At 40.2% G+C, this 16,827-nt stretch overlaps 1 protein-coding gene across 2 annotated transcripts in view; it reads left to right on the top strand.

The window, feature by feature from the left end:
• Positions 1-16,827, top strand: part of PIK3C2A (phosphatidylinositol-4-phosphate 3-kinase catalytic subunit type 2 alpha) — a 105,924-nt gene that overhangs the window by 59,138 nt on the left and 29,959 nt on the right. For both annotated transcript variants that reach the window (XM_059709029.1, XM_059709030.1), the window contains exons 9-13: positions 6,108-6,251; positions 8,008-8,050; positions 8,135-8,345; positions 10,719-10,841; positions 11,948-12,115. In XM_059709029.1, the coding sequence (XP_059565012.1) occupies positions 6,108-6,251; positions 8,008-8,050; positions 8,135-8,345; positions 10,719-10,841; positions 11,948-12,115 (689 nt within the window). The remainder of the gene's footprint in view (positions 1-6,107; positions 6,252-8,007; positions 8,051-8,134; positions 8,346-10,718; positions 10,842-11,947; positions 12,116-16,827) is intronic.

The raw sequence follows: 16,827 nt of genomic DNA, 5'->3' as shown, positions 1-16,827 counted from the left end.
ACATTTCCCTGCAGCAGTCACCCCACTTCTCTATTCTCCTTGCAACAGAACTCTTGAAAGTTAGTCTGTTTTGCTGCTTTCACTTCCTCTCTTCCCATTCTCTTATGAACCCTCTCCAGTGAAGCTTTCAATCTCAGCACTTCCCCAAAACTGCACTTATTAGTCTTTATTTTTCTCAAATTTTCTATAGTGTTTGATGGAGTTTATTGTTTCTTCCTTAAAATACTCACATGGCCTCTGTGATATCACTTTCTTGGTCTCCTACTTCCAATGTCTGCTCTGTTCGCACTCGTACCTGTGGCTTCCTCCTTATCTCCTTGTCTTCCTGACCTCTAAACATTAGAATGCCTCAGAGCTCGCTCCTCCTCTCTTCTCTCTGTATCACATCCTGGGTGATCTCACTTAATCTCATGCCTTTAAATATCCTCCATGCTCACGGTTCAAATTTGTATCTCCAGACTTAACCTCTTCCCTCAACTCCAAATTCAAATATCTATTACTTGACATCTCAAATTTAAGATTTAGAAAACTGAATTTTTTATGTTATCCTTCATATTTATTTATCACAATCCCCCTTCTTAATAAATGGCAACTCTGTCCTGTTATTTGCTCACACCAAAATCTTGGAATCATATTTGATTTCTCAAGAAAAGGATCTTTCACATCCCACATGCATCTAATTCCTGCCTTTTCTACCTTGAAAATATTAAGAATAACCACTTTTTATCACTATCAAAACTACAGTCCTTGTCAATTATGATAGTTATAATAGTTTCTTTACTGTTCTCTTACCTTCTACCTTTGTATAGCCTGTCTTCCACAGGCAACCAAAATGATAGTTTAAAAAATAAGTCATGCCCTGGCTGGTGTGGCTCAGTTGGTTGGAATATCATCCTGGGCACCAGAAGGACATGGATTTGATGCCCAGTCACAGCAATAAATAAACAAACAAACAAATAAATAAATATAGGTTACTAGATCAGTGTGGTATCTTGGATTGTATCCTGGAAGAGGAAAAGGAAATCAGTGAAAAAACTGGTGAAATCTGTATAAAGTCTATAGTTTAGTTAATAGTAACGTAACCAGTGTTAATGTCTTAATTTTGACAAATGTAACATGGATATATAAAACGTTAAACTAGCTTTCTTTAATGCTATGCAATTTTTGCAGCTTTTCTATAAATATAAAATTATAAAATTAAAAATTTATTTTAAAAATTAAAAATAAGCACAGGAAACAAATGTAAAATAAAAGAAAATGAAAGCTAACAGATGGTTATTTGAAAAGGTTAATACAATGTACAAACCTTTTAAAAATGTTAAATTGTGCCACTCTTTTGCTCAAAAATTTGTTTGCTATCTCAGTAAAATTCAAAGCCCTAATTGTGGCTTCTATGCATTCTGACCCACTACCTCTCTGATCTGGCCTCCTACCCCTTTCCTCCTTTGTTTTGGTTGATTTGCAGGTGTGCTCCCCAACTGGGCCCCTTGTGCTTATCCCCCCCCCCTTTTTTTTTTGGTTAATCCTCACCTGAGGATATTTTCCCATTGATTTTTAGAGAGTGTGGAAGGGAATAAGGGAGGGGGGCAGAGAGAGGAACATTGATGTGAGAGAGGTACATGGATTGTTTGCCTCCCACACATGCCCCAACCAGGGCTGAGGGATTGAACCTGCAAGCCAGGTATGTGCCCTTGATGGGAATCGAAGCCAAGACCCTTCTGTGTGCAAGCCAGTGTGCTAATCATTGAGCAACATTGGCCAGGGCTACTTCCCATATTTTTTTATAGCTTTATTGAGATAGAATTTATATACCATAAAATTTACCCATTGGATGTGTACAATTCAGTGATTCTTTTAGTAAATGAAAAGAGTTGTATAATTATTACCACAATCCAGTTTTAGAACATTTTCATTACTCCCAAAAGGTTTCCATGTGCTACTTTGCAGTCTTCCCCATTCCCTTCCCCAAACAACTACTGTTCTGGTTTCTGTTTCAATATATTTGCCTTTAATGGAGATTTCATGTAAATGGAATCATACACTATGTAATCTTTTATATCTGATTTATTTCTCATACCATACTATTTTTAAGCTCTACCCATGTTGTAGTATAAAAGTTGTAGGATGTATCTATAGTTTGTTTCTTTTTTTATTCTAATTTTTAAATCTTTTTTAATGATTTCCAGAGGAAAGGAGAGGGAGAGAGAAATAGAAACATCAACGATGAGAGAGAATCATTGATCAGCTGCCTCCTGCATGCCCCACCCTAGGGATCAAGCCTGCAACCCAGGCATTTGCCCTAACTGGGAATCGAACTGCGACCTCCTGGTTCATAGGTTGAAGCTCAACCACTGAGTCACACCAGCCAGGCAAAAATTGGAGACTCTTGAATCTGTATAGTGGTGAGATTTTGTTAGAAGCTGTCTGGTAAAAGAAGCAGAGAAGTTTCAGAGCTCAAATAACATGCTTTGTCAGAATGAGGGTGCGAGGTCTAGAAGCAAAGGAGATTGTGATCAGAGTATGACATTGTAGGTGAGATTTTGATAGGGTGCAGTTTTGGGGTTGAAGATATTGTGAGTTTTCCACACAGACATTTATGTAACTGACGGTTATTATAGGACAGTGGTCGGCAAACTCATTAGTCAACAGAGCCAAATATCAACAGTACAAAGATTGAAATTTCTTTTGAGAGCCAAATTTTTTAAACTTAAACTATATAGGTAGGTACATTGTTATTAAATTAATTAGGGTACTCCTAAGGCTTAGGAAGAGCCACACTCAAGGGCCCAAAGAGCCGCATGTGGCTCGCGAGCCGCAGTTTGCCGACCACGATTATAGGATATAGGGTGGAATAGAAAGTCAGATAAATATTTAGAGCAAACATGTGGCATGCAGTGGGGGAAGTGACCACATGTCAGTGGCAAGGCAGATCACTCAGGGGCCAAGTCAGGAGACAGAAATTATATAATTATTTGAACAGGGAAATTTAGTAAAAGGTAGTTAATTACTACAGGGGGTTAAAGAGGACTTCAAGGCAGGAGTTTGCATATCATTGGCATGCCAGATCTAGCCTGTCGCATGTTTTTATAAAGTTTTATTGGAAAACTAGGGGCCCGGTGCATGAAATTCGTGCACTGGGTGTGTGTGTGGGGGGGGGGGGGTGTCCCTCAGCCCAGCCTGCCCCCTCTCACATACTGGGAGCCCTCAGGCGTTGACCCCCATCACCCTCCAATCGCAGGATCAGCCCCCAGCCCAGGCCTGATGCCTCAGCCAGAGGCGTAGACCCCCATCACCCTCTGATCACCTGATCGGCCCCTTGCCCAGGCCTGACGCCTCTGCCAGAGGTGTCAGGCTTGGACAGGGGACCCCCATCTCCCCCCGATCACTGGCTCTGGCCCCCGCCCAGGCCTGAGGCCTCTGGCCCAGGAATCATGCCTGGGCAGGGGACCCCCATCTCCCTCTGATCGCTTGCTCCACCCCCCGCCCAAGCCTGACGCCTCTGACCCAGGCTTCAGGCCTGGGCAAGGGGACCATCATATCCCCCCAATCCCCGGCTCAGCCCCCCGCCCAAGCCTGATGCCTTGGCCAAAGGAGTTGACCCTCATCACCCTCCGATCACCAATCACCGGATCGGCCCCTTGACCAGGCCTGAGGCCTCCGGCAGAGGTGTCAGGCCTGGGCAGGGGACCCCCAGCTCCCCGCGGTTGCAGGCTCCGCCCCTGCCCAGGCCTAACGCCTCTGGCTGAGGCGTCCGGCTCGGGCAGCGGGGACCCGCAGCTGCAGCGGCCCCGCGATGGTGGGCTCCGCTTAGGCCCAGGCAAGGGACCCCTAGCTCCCGGGACTGCCAGCTTCGACCGTGTCCAGCTCCCATCGCTGGCTCCACCCCTACTTCCTGCTATCACTGGCCAGGGCGGCAAAGGTGCCTGATTCTCCGATCATGGCTGGGGGGCAGGGCCAAGGCGGCCCCAGGGCCGCCTTTGCCCTGCCCCCCAGCTCTTAGCTCCCCCCTGGGTTTCCGCTCACTGTCAGTGGCAGGGGGCTTCTTCCTGCTTTCCCTTTCGCCTCCCTGCATTGTGCCTACATATGCAAATTAACAGCCATCTTGTTGGCAGTTAACTGCCAATCATAGTTGGCAGTTAATTTGCATATAGCCCTGATTAGCCAATGAAAAGGGTATCATCGTACGCCAATTACCATTTTTCTCTTTTATTAGTGTGGATATTCATGCTCATTCATTTATGAATTATCTATGTCAACTGTAATGCCCTAAGAGCAGAATTGAATTGTGACAGAGACTGTGTCGTCCACTAAGCCTAAAACATTTACTATCTGGCCTTAGAAAAATGTTTGCGAACCCTGCTTGAAGGGATCCAGAAGTAATAGGTGCAAAAAGAGCAGCTATTACCTCTAGATTGAGGAACAGTGGGTAGTGAAAGAACTCTAAGAACTTATGATAGAGCCTCTCCCCCACCTTATAATTTATGGCTGTCACAGGAACACACAGGTTGCCTATGGCAAAGAAACTTGCCAGAGTCGTCAGACTGGGAGAGCATGGCCTGAGGGTGCCTTGTCTTTGAGGATCACTAGGTGACCACCCAGAATTTAAAAAGGACTGGAACCCTGATGAGAGTTACCTTCATGCTGCTAGCCTTTGAGTGTCCCTTTGGTGCCCTCTATTGACAAATCCTAACATTGTTCCAGTTGGCAAAAGAAATGTTTATATAGGGTCTATTACACAAAGTAGACCTTAGAAGAATGGATTTGAAACTGATACATAACAGTTTGATCATTGGCACATAAAAAATGATGAAGGATAGTATAGGAAAATGGCATGAGCCTCAAAACTGGAAAGGTTTTGCATGAAGGTGGAGGAGTAAAAGCAGAAATATAAGTAAGTAAAAATAGGGAGCTAGATAATAGACCTTCAGCCCCTGAGGACTGCCAGGTAATTGAATATTTGAGAAAATGAGGTGGCTTCATTTAAGCATGAAGGTGAAGGTAACATTCAGTTTATGGTAGCCAAGCTTCAAGAGTGGAAAATTTTAAATTTTTAACGGATTGTACAGTACTGAGTTTCAGCCCATTCTAACAGTACTTGGCATGGAAGTTTGGCATAAATGTTTTATGAATTAATACATTATATAAGAATGTTTTTAATGAGATAATGTACTTTAAAACAATGATGGAGTGGAGACATATTTTTAAATCATTAACATCAGGTAAATGATTTTATTACATATTTGTACATATACTTTTGAATCATGGTGAATAAACTGTACTTGAATAGTTCATAGGGATTGTCCTCAAGGAAGTTTTTTCTTCTAACAGAATTTTTAAAATGATGGTTGTATAAATGCAAATGATGCTTAAAAAATGGCGAATTTCTAGTAACTGTTGTCCAATGTTATTAATATGTAACTAACCTGTAAAGGACTTGTTTGTTTTTTTTTTATACCAAATTTTCATAAGATGGAGAGAAGGGTTAATTTTTTTTTAATGTGGAAATTATTCCCAATGAAAATTTAAAAAGATAACTGTTTTTTTTAGAGATTTAGTAATTTGTTAGTAATTTATTGCTATTATTTCTTTTTTTTTTTTTAATATATTTTATTGATTTTTTACAGAGAGGAAGGGAGAGAGGTAGAGAGTTAGAAACATCGATGAGAGAGAAACATCGATCAGCTGCCTCCTGCACATCTCCCACTGGGGATGTGCTCGCAACCCAGGTACATGCCCTTGACCGGAATTGAACCTGGGACCTTTCAGTCCGCAGGCCGACGCTCTATCCACTGAGCCAAACCGGTTTCGGCTTATTGCTATTATTTCTGATTCTAATATGAAACTAATGGTATTTGCATATAAATAATTGTTAGGCAAAGTGAAAATTAACCAAGCCTGGTTTTTTCTACTTTAAAGTGAACTATAACTTATATTGAAACAGCATAACTATATTGAAATGCTGTGTTTTTTTCTTTTTCACCACAAAAGAGTAAAGAATATCTGTTCTTAGGTACATCAGAAATGTCTAGTTTCTGACTTCATGTCTGAAATTGATTCTTTAAATTCCACATACTTATGTTTATTTTACTTTTTTTTTTTTTTTAAAGAACCAGCACCGAGCAGTAGATCAAGTAATTAGAGCTGTAAGAAAAATCTGTAGTGCTTTAGATGGTGTAGAGACTCCTGCCATTACAGAATCAGTAAAGAAGCTAAAGAGAGCAGTTAATCTTCCAAGGAGTAAAAGTGCTGATGTGAGTATTTTTTAGTAATTAGCATTTTATTGCATGCAGATATGTAGTACTTAAGTGACCATCTATTGCTTATACTGGCAGCTTTTTGCTTCTCCTGAACAAAATGTTATTTTAATTTTGGCTTTACTCTCTTTTGTGGGGTTTGTTTTTGTTTTGTTTTTTGTTGTTAATCCTCATTTTTTCCATTGAATTTTTATTTTTAGAGAGAGAGAGAAATATGAGAGACACATCCATCAGTTGCCTCCCACACACGCCCTGCCAGTGGCCAGAGATCAAACCCGTAACCCAGGTATGTGTCCTTGACTGGGACTTGAACCCGAGACTCTTTGGTGCACAGGCCGACACTCTAACCACTGAGCACACTGGCCAGGGCTTTGCTTTAAACTTGAGTTGAGTGGGTGACTTACCTGGTAAGGTAGGGAATTCCTAAGAGGAGATGGGCTGCCTTGGAAGTTTTGTGAGAGTTGACATTGAATAGGTGGATGCCAAACTGTGAACCTTTTTTATGTAGAGCAGGAACTCTGGCATAAATGATTTGGTTGGCATGAAGGACTGAGATGATAGTAGGTACCATTTCTCCCTTTGGATGGAGTGTTCATGACTGCCAATAGGGGAAGTCCTATTTTGGAGTTGAGAAGACCCAAATGCCTTAGTAATAGTGACTTACTGCCTCAGTGGAAACCAGGTTAGGAGCCCTCTTTTGATAGGATACCTTTGCTTTTAGTAAAAGCTCTCCCCAGGCTCTTTTTGTTCATAGGGATGTTCATAGCTTTTACTGGAAGGATGAGAGAAAGTGGATTGCAAGACACAATAAGTTATGTTGATAGTTAAAAGTTATGTTGATAGTATGCCCCTCAACAGATATCTGGGAGATAGCTCAATCCATTTATTCTCAGAGAGCCTATCCATATTGTATACAGAAATTTGTGCTTGTTTTAAAATATTTTTTAAATATACATGAAATCACTTGGAGGTGATCAACTACCATGGTCCTAATGTTTGAGGTTTCTGTTCATTATATTAATGAATAAAGGAGCAAAGAATATGAGGAGAGCTATTTTGAGACACAAAATTGTAATAGAGTTCTAGTTTCTTTTTTTTTCTTTTTTATATTTTTAAAATATATACTTTTATTCATTTCAGAGAGGAAGGGATAGGGAGAGAGATAGAAACATCAATGATAAGAGAGAATCACTGATTGTCGGCCTCCAGCATGTCCCCCACTGGGGATCGAGCCCGAAACCTGGGCATGTGCCCTGACTGGGAATCAGATTGTGACCTCCTTGTTCATTGGTTTGATGCTCAATCACTGAGCCACGCTGGCCAAGCGAGTTCTAGTTTCTTTAAGGCTATTCTTATCATGCTAATAAAAGAGCAACTAATGGAAAATAAAATACTGTATTAGAATATTTATCACTTTGGGTTTCAAATATTAATTTAGTTTAATGAGGCAGATTTTGTTGAGTTTATATATTTTGCAGTAATTTTCAGTTACTCTGAATTACTTTTTTATTGAATTTATTGGGGTGACATTGGTTAATAAAATTATACTATGATTTTCTTGATACCAAAAATTATCTGTTATTTGGTTGGGAGATTTTATTTTTTTGATTTATTAATTCTGCAGACATTTTTGGGAGGTTTCCCCTAGGAAAGGTTTCTTTGATATAGCATTTAATTAATGTATTGAAGTGAAAAGTAAACATTTTATGTTATGTCATAGGCAATTGTTTTACTAATTTGTATGTGTATGCAGGTGACTTCTGGAAAGGGAGACCCTAACAAGAATTCAACTAGGGGTATGTATGTCTTTAAGTTCTTTAAATTTTAGCAATAATTGTTGCTTTTTCAGAGAATTATATTAATAATTTCTTTACATCTAGGCTCACTAAATCCTGAAAATCCTGTTCAAGTAAGCATGGATCAATTAACTGCAGCAATTTATGATCTTCTGAGACTCCATGGAAATTCTGGTAGGAGTTCTTTGGACTGTGCTCAAAGTAACAGGAACATCAAGGAAGCATGTACTGCAACAGAACAGCTCCAGTTTACCATTTTTGCTGCACATGGAATTTCAAGTAACTGGGTATCAAAGTAAGTAACTGTTTAAAAGAATATATGTACAAAGACCTAGAAATTATTCTAGTCGTAAAATGTCAGCATCCACTGTCATCTTGGTATTTACATGGATGAAAAAAGAACCACCAGATACTTTTGTGGATTTTATAAAAATTACAGGGATTTTTGAAGCTGTTCCAGTAAAAAAATATCACTCCCGCTTCATGCAAAAAAGGCAAGAAAATGTTTAAACTTACTAGAGCAAATATTGAGTAATAAATTGGTCTAATTTATGACTGGTATTCTTTTGCCTTTAACCAGGGTAATTTGGAACAGTATAATGGGACTAGACTTTATCCCCTTTTATTCTTTTTAGTAGTTTATTGATTGCTAGACTTTGATGTCTGCAAGAACAGATTTCTTCAAATTTTTTATTTTTATCTTACTTGAGGACATACTCATTGATTTTTAGAAGGAAGGGAAATGGGAGATGGAGGGGGGCTACATCGATGTGAGAGAGAAACATCAATGGGTTGCCTCCCATACATGCCCCAACTGCAGATCGGGCCTGCAACTTAGGTGTGTGCCCTCACCGGGAATGGGACTCCAGACCTTTCAGTGTGTGGGATGATACTCCAGTTAATTGAGCCACACTGGCCAGGGCTCTTCTATAATTTTTAATTTAGGTTTTCCCTTTCTGATTTTTTGTCAATGCCATCAAGTTTGCCAACTTCAATTTATTTGCAAATGACTAATATAAACTGAAAAGTCTGAACTGAATATTTAAAATGGAATTGTTTCATAATAGCTTAATGCTATAAAATAAGGTAAAACCTAGTAAAGAGATACCAAACATAAATTCTTCTTAAATTGAGCTTTATATAAAATTTAAAAATGAAATGTAAAAAAATAACATAATAAGTTGAATGTGGTATATTAATTCATTCAAGAAATATTTACTGAGCGCCATCTGTGGGCAATGTTCTTCGTGCTACTAGAGATGCAGCAGTAAAAAGGCAGGAAAAATCTGCCCTCCTGGAACTTGCATTTAAATGGGTACTGGCATGGCTGGGTAGCTCAGTTGGTTAGAGCATCGTCCTGATATGCCAAGGTTTCGGGTTTGATCCCCAGTCAGGGCACATACAAGAATTAACCAATGAATGCATAAATAAATGAAACAGTAAGTCAATGTTTCTCTCTCTCAAAATCAATCAATAAAATAAATACTTAAAAAATAAATAAATGGATACTATTGCTGTCTGAAGGTATTTCATTCTTTTAACTAGTTACAGGGATAATACCCTCCATAGATTCCATACACACACAAATAAATTTAGGGACACTATTAATAGAAGACAATACAGAAAACTACAATGATAGTTAAGATAGAAATAAAGTTAATAAAATGTTGAAATAAAGAGGGGCAAGTGGTATGAGGTTGAGAAAAGCAATCAAATCATTAGCTAGTGGTGTTTTGTGAACCAATGAGATTAAATTTAAAAAAATATTTATAGCCCTGACCAGTCTGGCTCAGTTGACTGAGCATTGTCCCATGCACCAAGAGGTCACTGGTTGAATTCCTGGTTAGGGCACATGCCTGGGTTGTGAGCTTGATCCCCAGTAGGGGACATGCAGGAAGTAGCCAATCAATGTTTCTCTCTCATCGATGTTTCTCTCTTCCTCTCTCTATAAAATCAATAAAAACATATCTTTAAAATGTTATATTTATAATATATTATGTGTATTAACAAAATGGTTAATGTGTAAGCCTACCAGTAAATTAGAATACTAGTGCAGTAGTTTTATTGAGCCTAAGACTTCTGTTCTACAAGATTGCCTGATTGTATGTAATCAGCTACTTGTGGCAATTAGGAGCTAAATTGTTGCTATGTAATTCGAGAATATAACAGCATCTGTCCCCGTTGATGGAAGCCTCCTAGTAAAGACTGACTCAATGCAAATCAGGCCAATGCACTATTCATATGCTTAACTGACTCTATTTCAGTGCCTTAGCAAAGGAAAATGGCACCTAGGGATGATCATGTTTGTACTCTGTCTTCCTAGATTCTAGAAATGAAGAATTGCTCAGTGTCATTCAACTAAAATCTAAAGCTTATAACTGAGCACAAAATTTAGGTAAATTCTCCAGCTGGTATCATTTTGCCCCCTTAGACTGGCAGCTAGAAATACATGTTCCCTTCTGTATACCCTTTGCTATGCCTCTCTCTATTTAACAGAATTTATAGTAGTTACATTTCAGATTTTTTTATAAGTTCAAATGAATGATGACCAAATTATTTTAGATAATAGTCATTTTTAGGAAGGATGGCTAATGATATATATTTGTATTAGTTAACTAATCTGTATTATCAAATACAATGAAATTAAACTCTTTTTTTCCCCCCTCAGTTATGAAAAATACTACCTGGTATGTTCCCTGTCTCACAATGGAAAAGACCTTTTTAAACCTATTCAATCAAAGAAGGTTGGCACTTATAAGAATTTCTTCTATCTTATTAAATGGGATGAACTGTAAGTGAAATTTCTGGCTTTTTATGTTTTTTTAGTATAACCTGTTTACTTTTTTTCCATGTATGCACCCTAGTTTTTATTTTATTTCAATTTTCATTAAAATCTATAAAATGCTTACTGACATCTTAAAGTCTCTTCTAGATGTGATTCTATAGAACAGACTGAAATTCTGATTTCAAAAAACCGCAATACTCTTTTCAATCTGCATGGTGTTAAATTGCAGAAATACGCCATTCTTCCGAGACTTTGTCAAGTTTAAAGTACTATAAATTTATGAGTAATTCTAGAAAGGTGGTATGTTATAACATTGTTTAGTTTGGTATTTATTCTATAACACTGTATATGAAGCCTTGTTTTTGGTTAACAGATAAAATGAAATTATCTTGAGTCCATGTACAAGATGATATTTGCACTGTTAATATTTTTTTAATATTGTTTAGGGAAATGCTTTTCATTACTTAGGCAGATAGGCCATTGCAGAGCTTTTTATTTTTTATTCTGCATTTATTAAATGTTTTCCTATTCTCTTATTTTTTTAATTATAAAAATAATACATGTCTGTGAAACTAATCCTATAAAACAAAATGCATATAGGTGACAAGTGTCACTTCTTTTCAACACTTAATCATCTCATGGCTCCTCAAGGTGACTACAGCCAACCTTATGTGTCCTTTTAGACAAAAACAAAACAAAACAAAAAAAACCCACCAAAAATATTGGTAAACATATACATATGTCTGTTTGTGTACATAGGTGCACACATATATCCTGAATCAGAAATACTCATAAATATTTATCTGCTTTTTCCTAAAGGAAATAAAAATGACTATTATTTTGCCTAGAAATTAGCATTGCAAGTCTTGAGTAAAGGTGCTAACAAATTTTTGAAGAAATAAATGCTATATATTTGAAATTTTAATAAAATTTGTTTCAGCTTTTTAATAGTACGTGTTAGCCAAGCTTGCTACTTAAGTAGAGGAGACTCAGGATTAAAGATTATTTGATACATCAAATAAAATAACTAAAATTATCATTTTCATTAAAGAGTTAATCTTCATGTTTGACCTAATTTGTTTTTTCTATTAATACTTTTTTCCTCCCCATAGAATTATTTTTCCCATCCAGATATCACAATTGCCATTAGAATCAGTTCTTCACCTTACTCTTTTTGGAATTTTAAATCAGAGCAGTGGAAGTTCCCCTGATTCTAATAAACAGAGAAAGGGGCCAGAAGCTTTGGGCAAAGTTTCTTTACCTCTTTTTGATTTTAAACGGTAAGTGTTACTGAGTTGTGATGGTGAGTTATGTGGACACATCTGCAGTCTCAAAATTGACTAGAGAACAGGGTGGGGAATTATGACAAACATGAGATAATGAGCTGCCTCAAATTTTTCAATGTGATAAAAGGATGTCAGATCAGAGGAAACCAAAGTTATTCTACTATGGTTTGATCATATCTATATGGGTATTCAAAAGAGTGTTTGTCACTCATTGTTTAGGAGAAAATCGGCAGTCAGTTCACTGTCATTTTGTGCAAACACTGTATTATTAACATAATATTTATGGTCTTTTAGGTATCCTTGATATTACTAAAACAATTCCACTTTCCTCTTCTCATCCCTATCCCATACTTGTCAAATTTCAGGGAGTTTACAACTGAACATTATTCCCATCTCTTTCCCTGTCCGCCTGACTGATCTATCCTTACTGCTATGGGCCCCTGGCCTTTAATCACTAAAGGTTCTAGATGGGTACAAAAACTTAGAGGAGAGGAATTCCTTTAAAGCTTTGTGTCTACCAACAGTCAGTAGGAATAGTGTAATCGACCTGACTTTTCAGCTGACAATTTTAATTATGTTTTAAGTAACAATATGTTTCATGAGATCATCAAGAGTCTTCCGAAATGAAAATAAATCAATTAAATGAAGTTTGAGATATGTTTCATTCAATACACTAGAGGCCCGGTGCACAAAAATTTGTGCACTCGGGGGGAGGGAGGGGTCCCTCAGCCCGGCCTGTGCCCTCTTGCAGTCTGGGACCCCTCGGGAGATAACGACCTGCTGGCTTAGGCCTGCTCCCAGGTGGCAGAGGGCAGGCCCAATACCTAGGTGCAGCCCTTGGTCGGGCTCAGAGCAGGGCCGATTGGGGAGTTGGGGTGCCTTCCCCTGTCATGCACAGAGCAGGGCAGATTGGGAGGTTGCGATGCCACCCGCAGTCACGCTCAGGGTAGGGCTGACTTGGGGGTTGGGGCGCCGCACCCTGTCACACACACAGCCGCAGGGCGATCAGGGGGTTGGGGAGCTCCCCCCTATCAGGCACAGAGCAGGGCTGATCAGGGGCACCTTCCCCTGTTACAAACAGAGCAGGGTGGATAGGGAGGTTGTGGCCCTCCCCCCTGTCACACACAGAGCCGCAGGGCGATCAGGAGGTTTGGGCGCTGCCCCCTGTCACGCTGATCCTGGTGCCGGGAGGCCTCACGGCTCCGCTGATCCCGGTGCTGGGAGGCATATTACCCTTTTACTATATAGGATAGAGGCCTGGTGCACGGGTGGGGCTGGCTGGTTTGCCCTGAAGGGTGTCCTGGATCAGGATGGGGGTCCCCACTGGGGTGCCTGGCCAGCCTGGGTGAGGGGATAATGGCTGTTTGCAGCTGGTCACACACCCTTCAGGGTGGGGGTCCCAACTGGGGTGCCTGGCCAGTCTGGGTGAGGGGCTGAGGGCTGTTTTCAGGCCGACTGAAGCTCCCAACTCCTTCTTTTTTTCTTTTTTTTTTTCTTTTTTCTGGGCCAGCTTTAGCTCTGGCTCCAGCTCTGAGGCCTCTGCTGCTGAAAGAAGGTATCTGGTTTGTTTAGGTTCTATAATCGAAATTCTGTATCATCTCCAACTCTGAGATCCTGGGCTCGCTGAAAGCAGGTTTCTGGGGTTTTGTTTAGCTTCTATATTTGTTACAGTGTTTCTTAAACTGCAAGCTCAGAGGCCGGCAAGGCAGGCAGAGAACGTTGTAGTCCTCCATCACTGAAGCAAGCAAGCCGCATGTTAGTTTCAAGCTGCCTGGCTGCCGGCCGCCATCTTGGCTGGCAGTTAATTTGCATATCTCGCTGATTAGCCAATGGGAAGGGTAGTGGTCGTACGCCAATTACCATGTTTCTCTTTTATTAGATAGGATGGTAAAATTTTGGAGAGCGATAATGCATGTTAGCATATTAAAGCAGTAAGCAGATGGCATTAAGTTTGAGGCTTTGCCTAGCAGTGTAATCAGTCTGGGTAATATTAGTACTTAATGTTAAAAAAAGACTCAGAAATTAAGAGGAAAGATGATTTTATGTTAATGCATACACCGAAACAAAATGTCAGTTATTTAGTTCAGTTTAATGTGCTATAGTATGGTAATCAGAAATCCTGGTCTTGAAATTATTTTTAAATAATTTATATTAAGGTGCAACTTGCATACAACCTGATGAAGTCATGGAAGCCACGTGACTTTGAGGCATTTCGGTCAGCCTCAATAACAAATGAGTTCTTAACTCCTATTTTAAATAAACAGAATCAAGCATTTAACTTGCCTTTTCTTTACAGTTATATCTCAGGGTTATAAGATAATTGATGTGAGAATATGCTTTATAGAAACATTTCAGCTAATCATTGCAGAAGGAATGGTAGAATATCACAATTTTGCAACTCTTACTGAAATAATTTAGGTCAGGGTTAGATTTAGGTCAGTGTCGGCACTATTGATATTTTGGGCCAGATCATTGTTGTTGTGGGAAATTGTCCTGTGTATGTAGGATGTTTACCAGCATCCTTGGCTTCTGCCTACTAGATGCCAGTAGCACCCCATTTGCCAACTGAAAATGTCTTCAGACATTGCCAAATGTATACTGGGGACAAAAATCACTCTTGGTTGAGAACCATTGATTTAAGTAGTGATTATGAATGCCTGCTTAAAACCATTAAGTGATTACCTTTTCTGGAACTTTATAATGGATGATTTAGATTGAAAGCATCTAAATAAACTGATTATATTAACCCCACAGAAAGAAAAATAAATCAAGTATGTGTGCCTCTATAGTTGAGGCAATAGGAAGTAGTATACAATACCATCTAGAGTATTAAGTATTCTTTCCAGATAACTACACATGAATCAGGTCAAGCCTCTCTAGATCTAACTACTACTAATATGAATGTGAGAGAGACACATCGATTGGTTGCCTCCTGCTCACACCCCAGCCAGGCCGGGAATCGAACCCTCAACCCTTTGGTCTGTGAGCCAGTGCTCTAACCACTGAGCTAAGGCCAGGGCTACTACTTTACTATAGAAAATATAGGAAATAAAGGAACATGGTAAATGACCAGAGTAATGCAATTAGTAAAATCCAGGATAAGGAAAATTCTCAGAACAAAAGACCTAGTTTCTTCAACAAACAGCAGGAGGGGAAAAGATAGAATGTATAGATTAAAACAAGAATTGGCAAACTTTATGTAAAGGGGACTAGATAGAAGTAATTTAGGCTTTGCAGGTCATGTGGTCTCTGTCACAAAAGCAAAAGCAGTGATAGACAGTATGTAAGTGAATGTGTGGCTTTGTTATAAATTAGAAGCCCAGTGCACGAAATTTGCGCACGGGGCGGGGAGGGGGTTCCCTCAGCCCAGCCTGCACCCTTTCCAATCCAGGAACCCTCGGTTGGATGTCCAGTCGGACATCCCTCTTGCAGTCTGGGACTGCTGGCTCCTAACTGCTCGCCTGCCTGCCTGCCTGATCGTCCCTAACCACCTCTGCCTGCTGACCTGATCACCCCTAACAGCCTCTGCCTGCTGGCCTGATTGCCCCTAACTGCCCTCCCCTGCTGGCCTGATTGCCCCTAACTGCCCTCCTCTACCAGCCTGATCGCCTCTAACTGCCCTCCCCTGCTGGCCTGATCACCCCTAACTGCCCTCCCCTGCTGATCTGATCGCCCCCTAACGCTCCCCCCTGCCGGCCTGATCGCCCCCTAACGCTCCCCCCTGCCGGCCTGATCGCCCCCTAACTGCTCCCCCCTGCCGGCCTGATCGCCCCCTAACGCTCCCCCCTGCCGGCCTGATCGCCCCCTAACGCTCCCCCCTGCCGGCCTGATCGCCCCCTAACTGCTCCCCCCTGCCGGCCTGATCGCCCCCTAACTGCTCCCCCCTGCCGGCCTGATCGCCCCCTAACTGCTTCCCCCTGCCAGCCTGATCGCCTCCTAACTGCTTCCCCCTGCCAGCCTGATCGCCCCCTAACTGCTTCCCCCTGCCAGCCTGATCGCCTCCTAACTGCTCTCCCCTGCTGGCCTGATCGCCCCTAACCACCTCTGCCTCGGCCCCTGCCACTATGGCTTTGTCTGGAAGATGTCTGGTCTAATTAGCATATTACCCTTTTATTAGTATAGAAGTTTATTAATGAAACCAGGTGATAGGCTGAAGTTTTGTTGACCCTTGAATTAAAAGATACTTAAAAAGACATATCAACCACATGCAAGTGTTGGACCTTGCTTGGATTCTTATTCGAACAAACCAACTATAAAAAGAACTTTGAGACAATCGGGAAATTTCAATACTAGATAGCTGATTATTTTAAGTAGTTATTGTTAATTATTATAGGAATGATAATGGTATTATACTTATTTTATAAATTTATTGGGGTGACATTGGTCAACATGAACATACAGGTTTCAGGTGTGAGTTTCTGTGTTATAAGGTCTGTATATTGCACCATGTGCCCACCAGCCAAAGATTATATTTATTTTTTTAATAAACTGTTTATCATTTTGAGATATATAAAAGTATCTACAGATGAAATAATGTGATAGCAATTTACCTTAAAGTAACCTACTTGGGGATGAGAGTGGTTCTAAAAGAGACAGAATATAATGTGTCGAAGATTTAAAGGTTAACCTGTAAGAGAAAACATTAGGACTAGAGCAGGGGTGGGCAAACTTTTTGACTCGAGGGCCACAATGGGTTCTTAAACTGG

The sequence above is a fragment of the Myotis daubentonii genome, chromosome 9 (genome assembly GCF_963259705.1).
Source record: "Myotis daubentonii chromosome 9, mMyoDau2.1, whole genome shotgun sequence".
NCBI classification, from domain to species: Eukaryota; Metazoa; Chordata; class Mammalia; order Chiroptera; family Vespertilionidae; genus Myotis; species Myotis daubentonii.
This window is presented reverse-complemented; position numbering and strand designations above follow the sequence as displayed.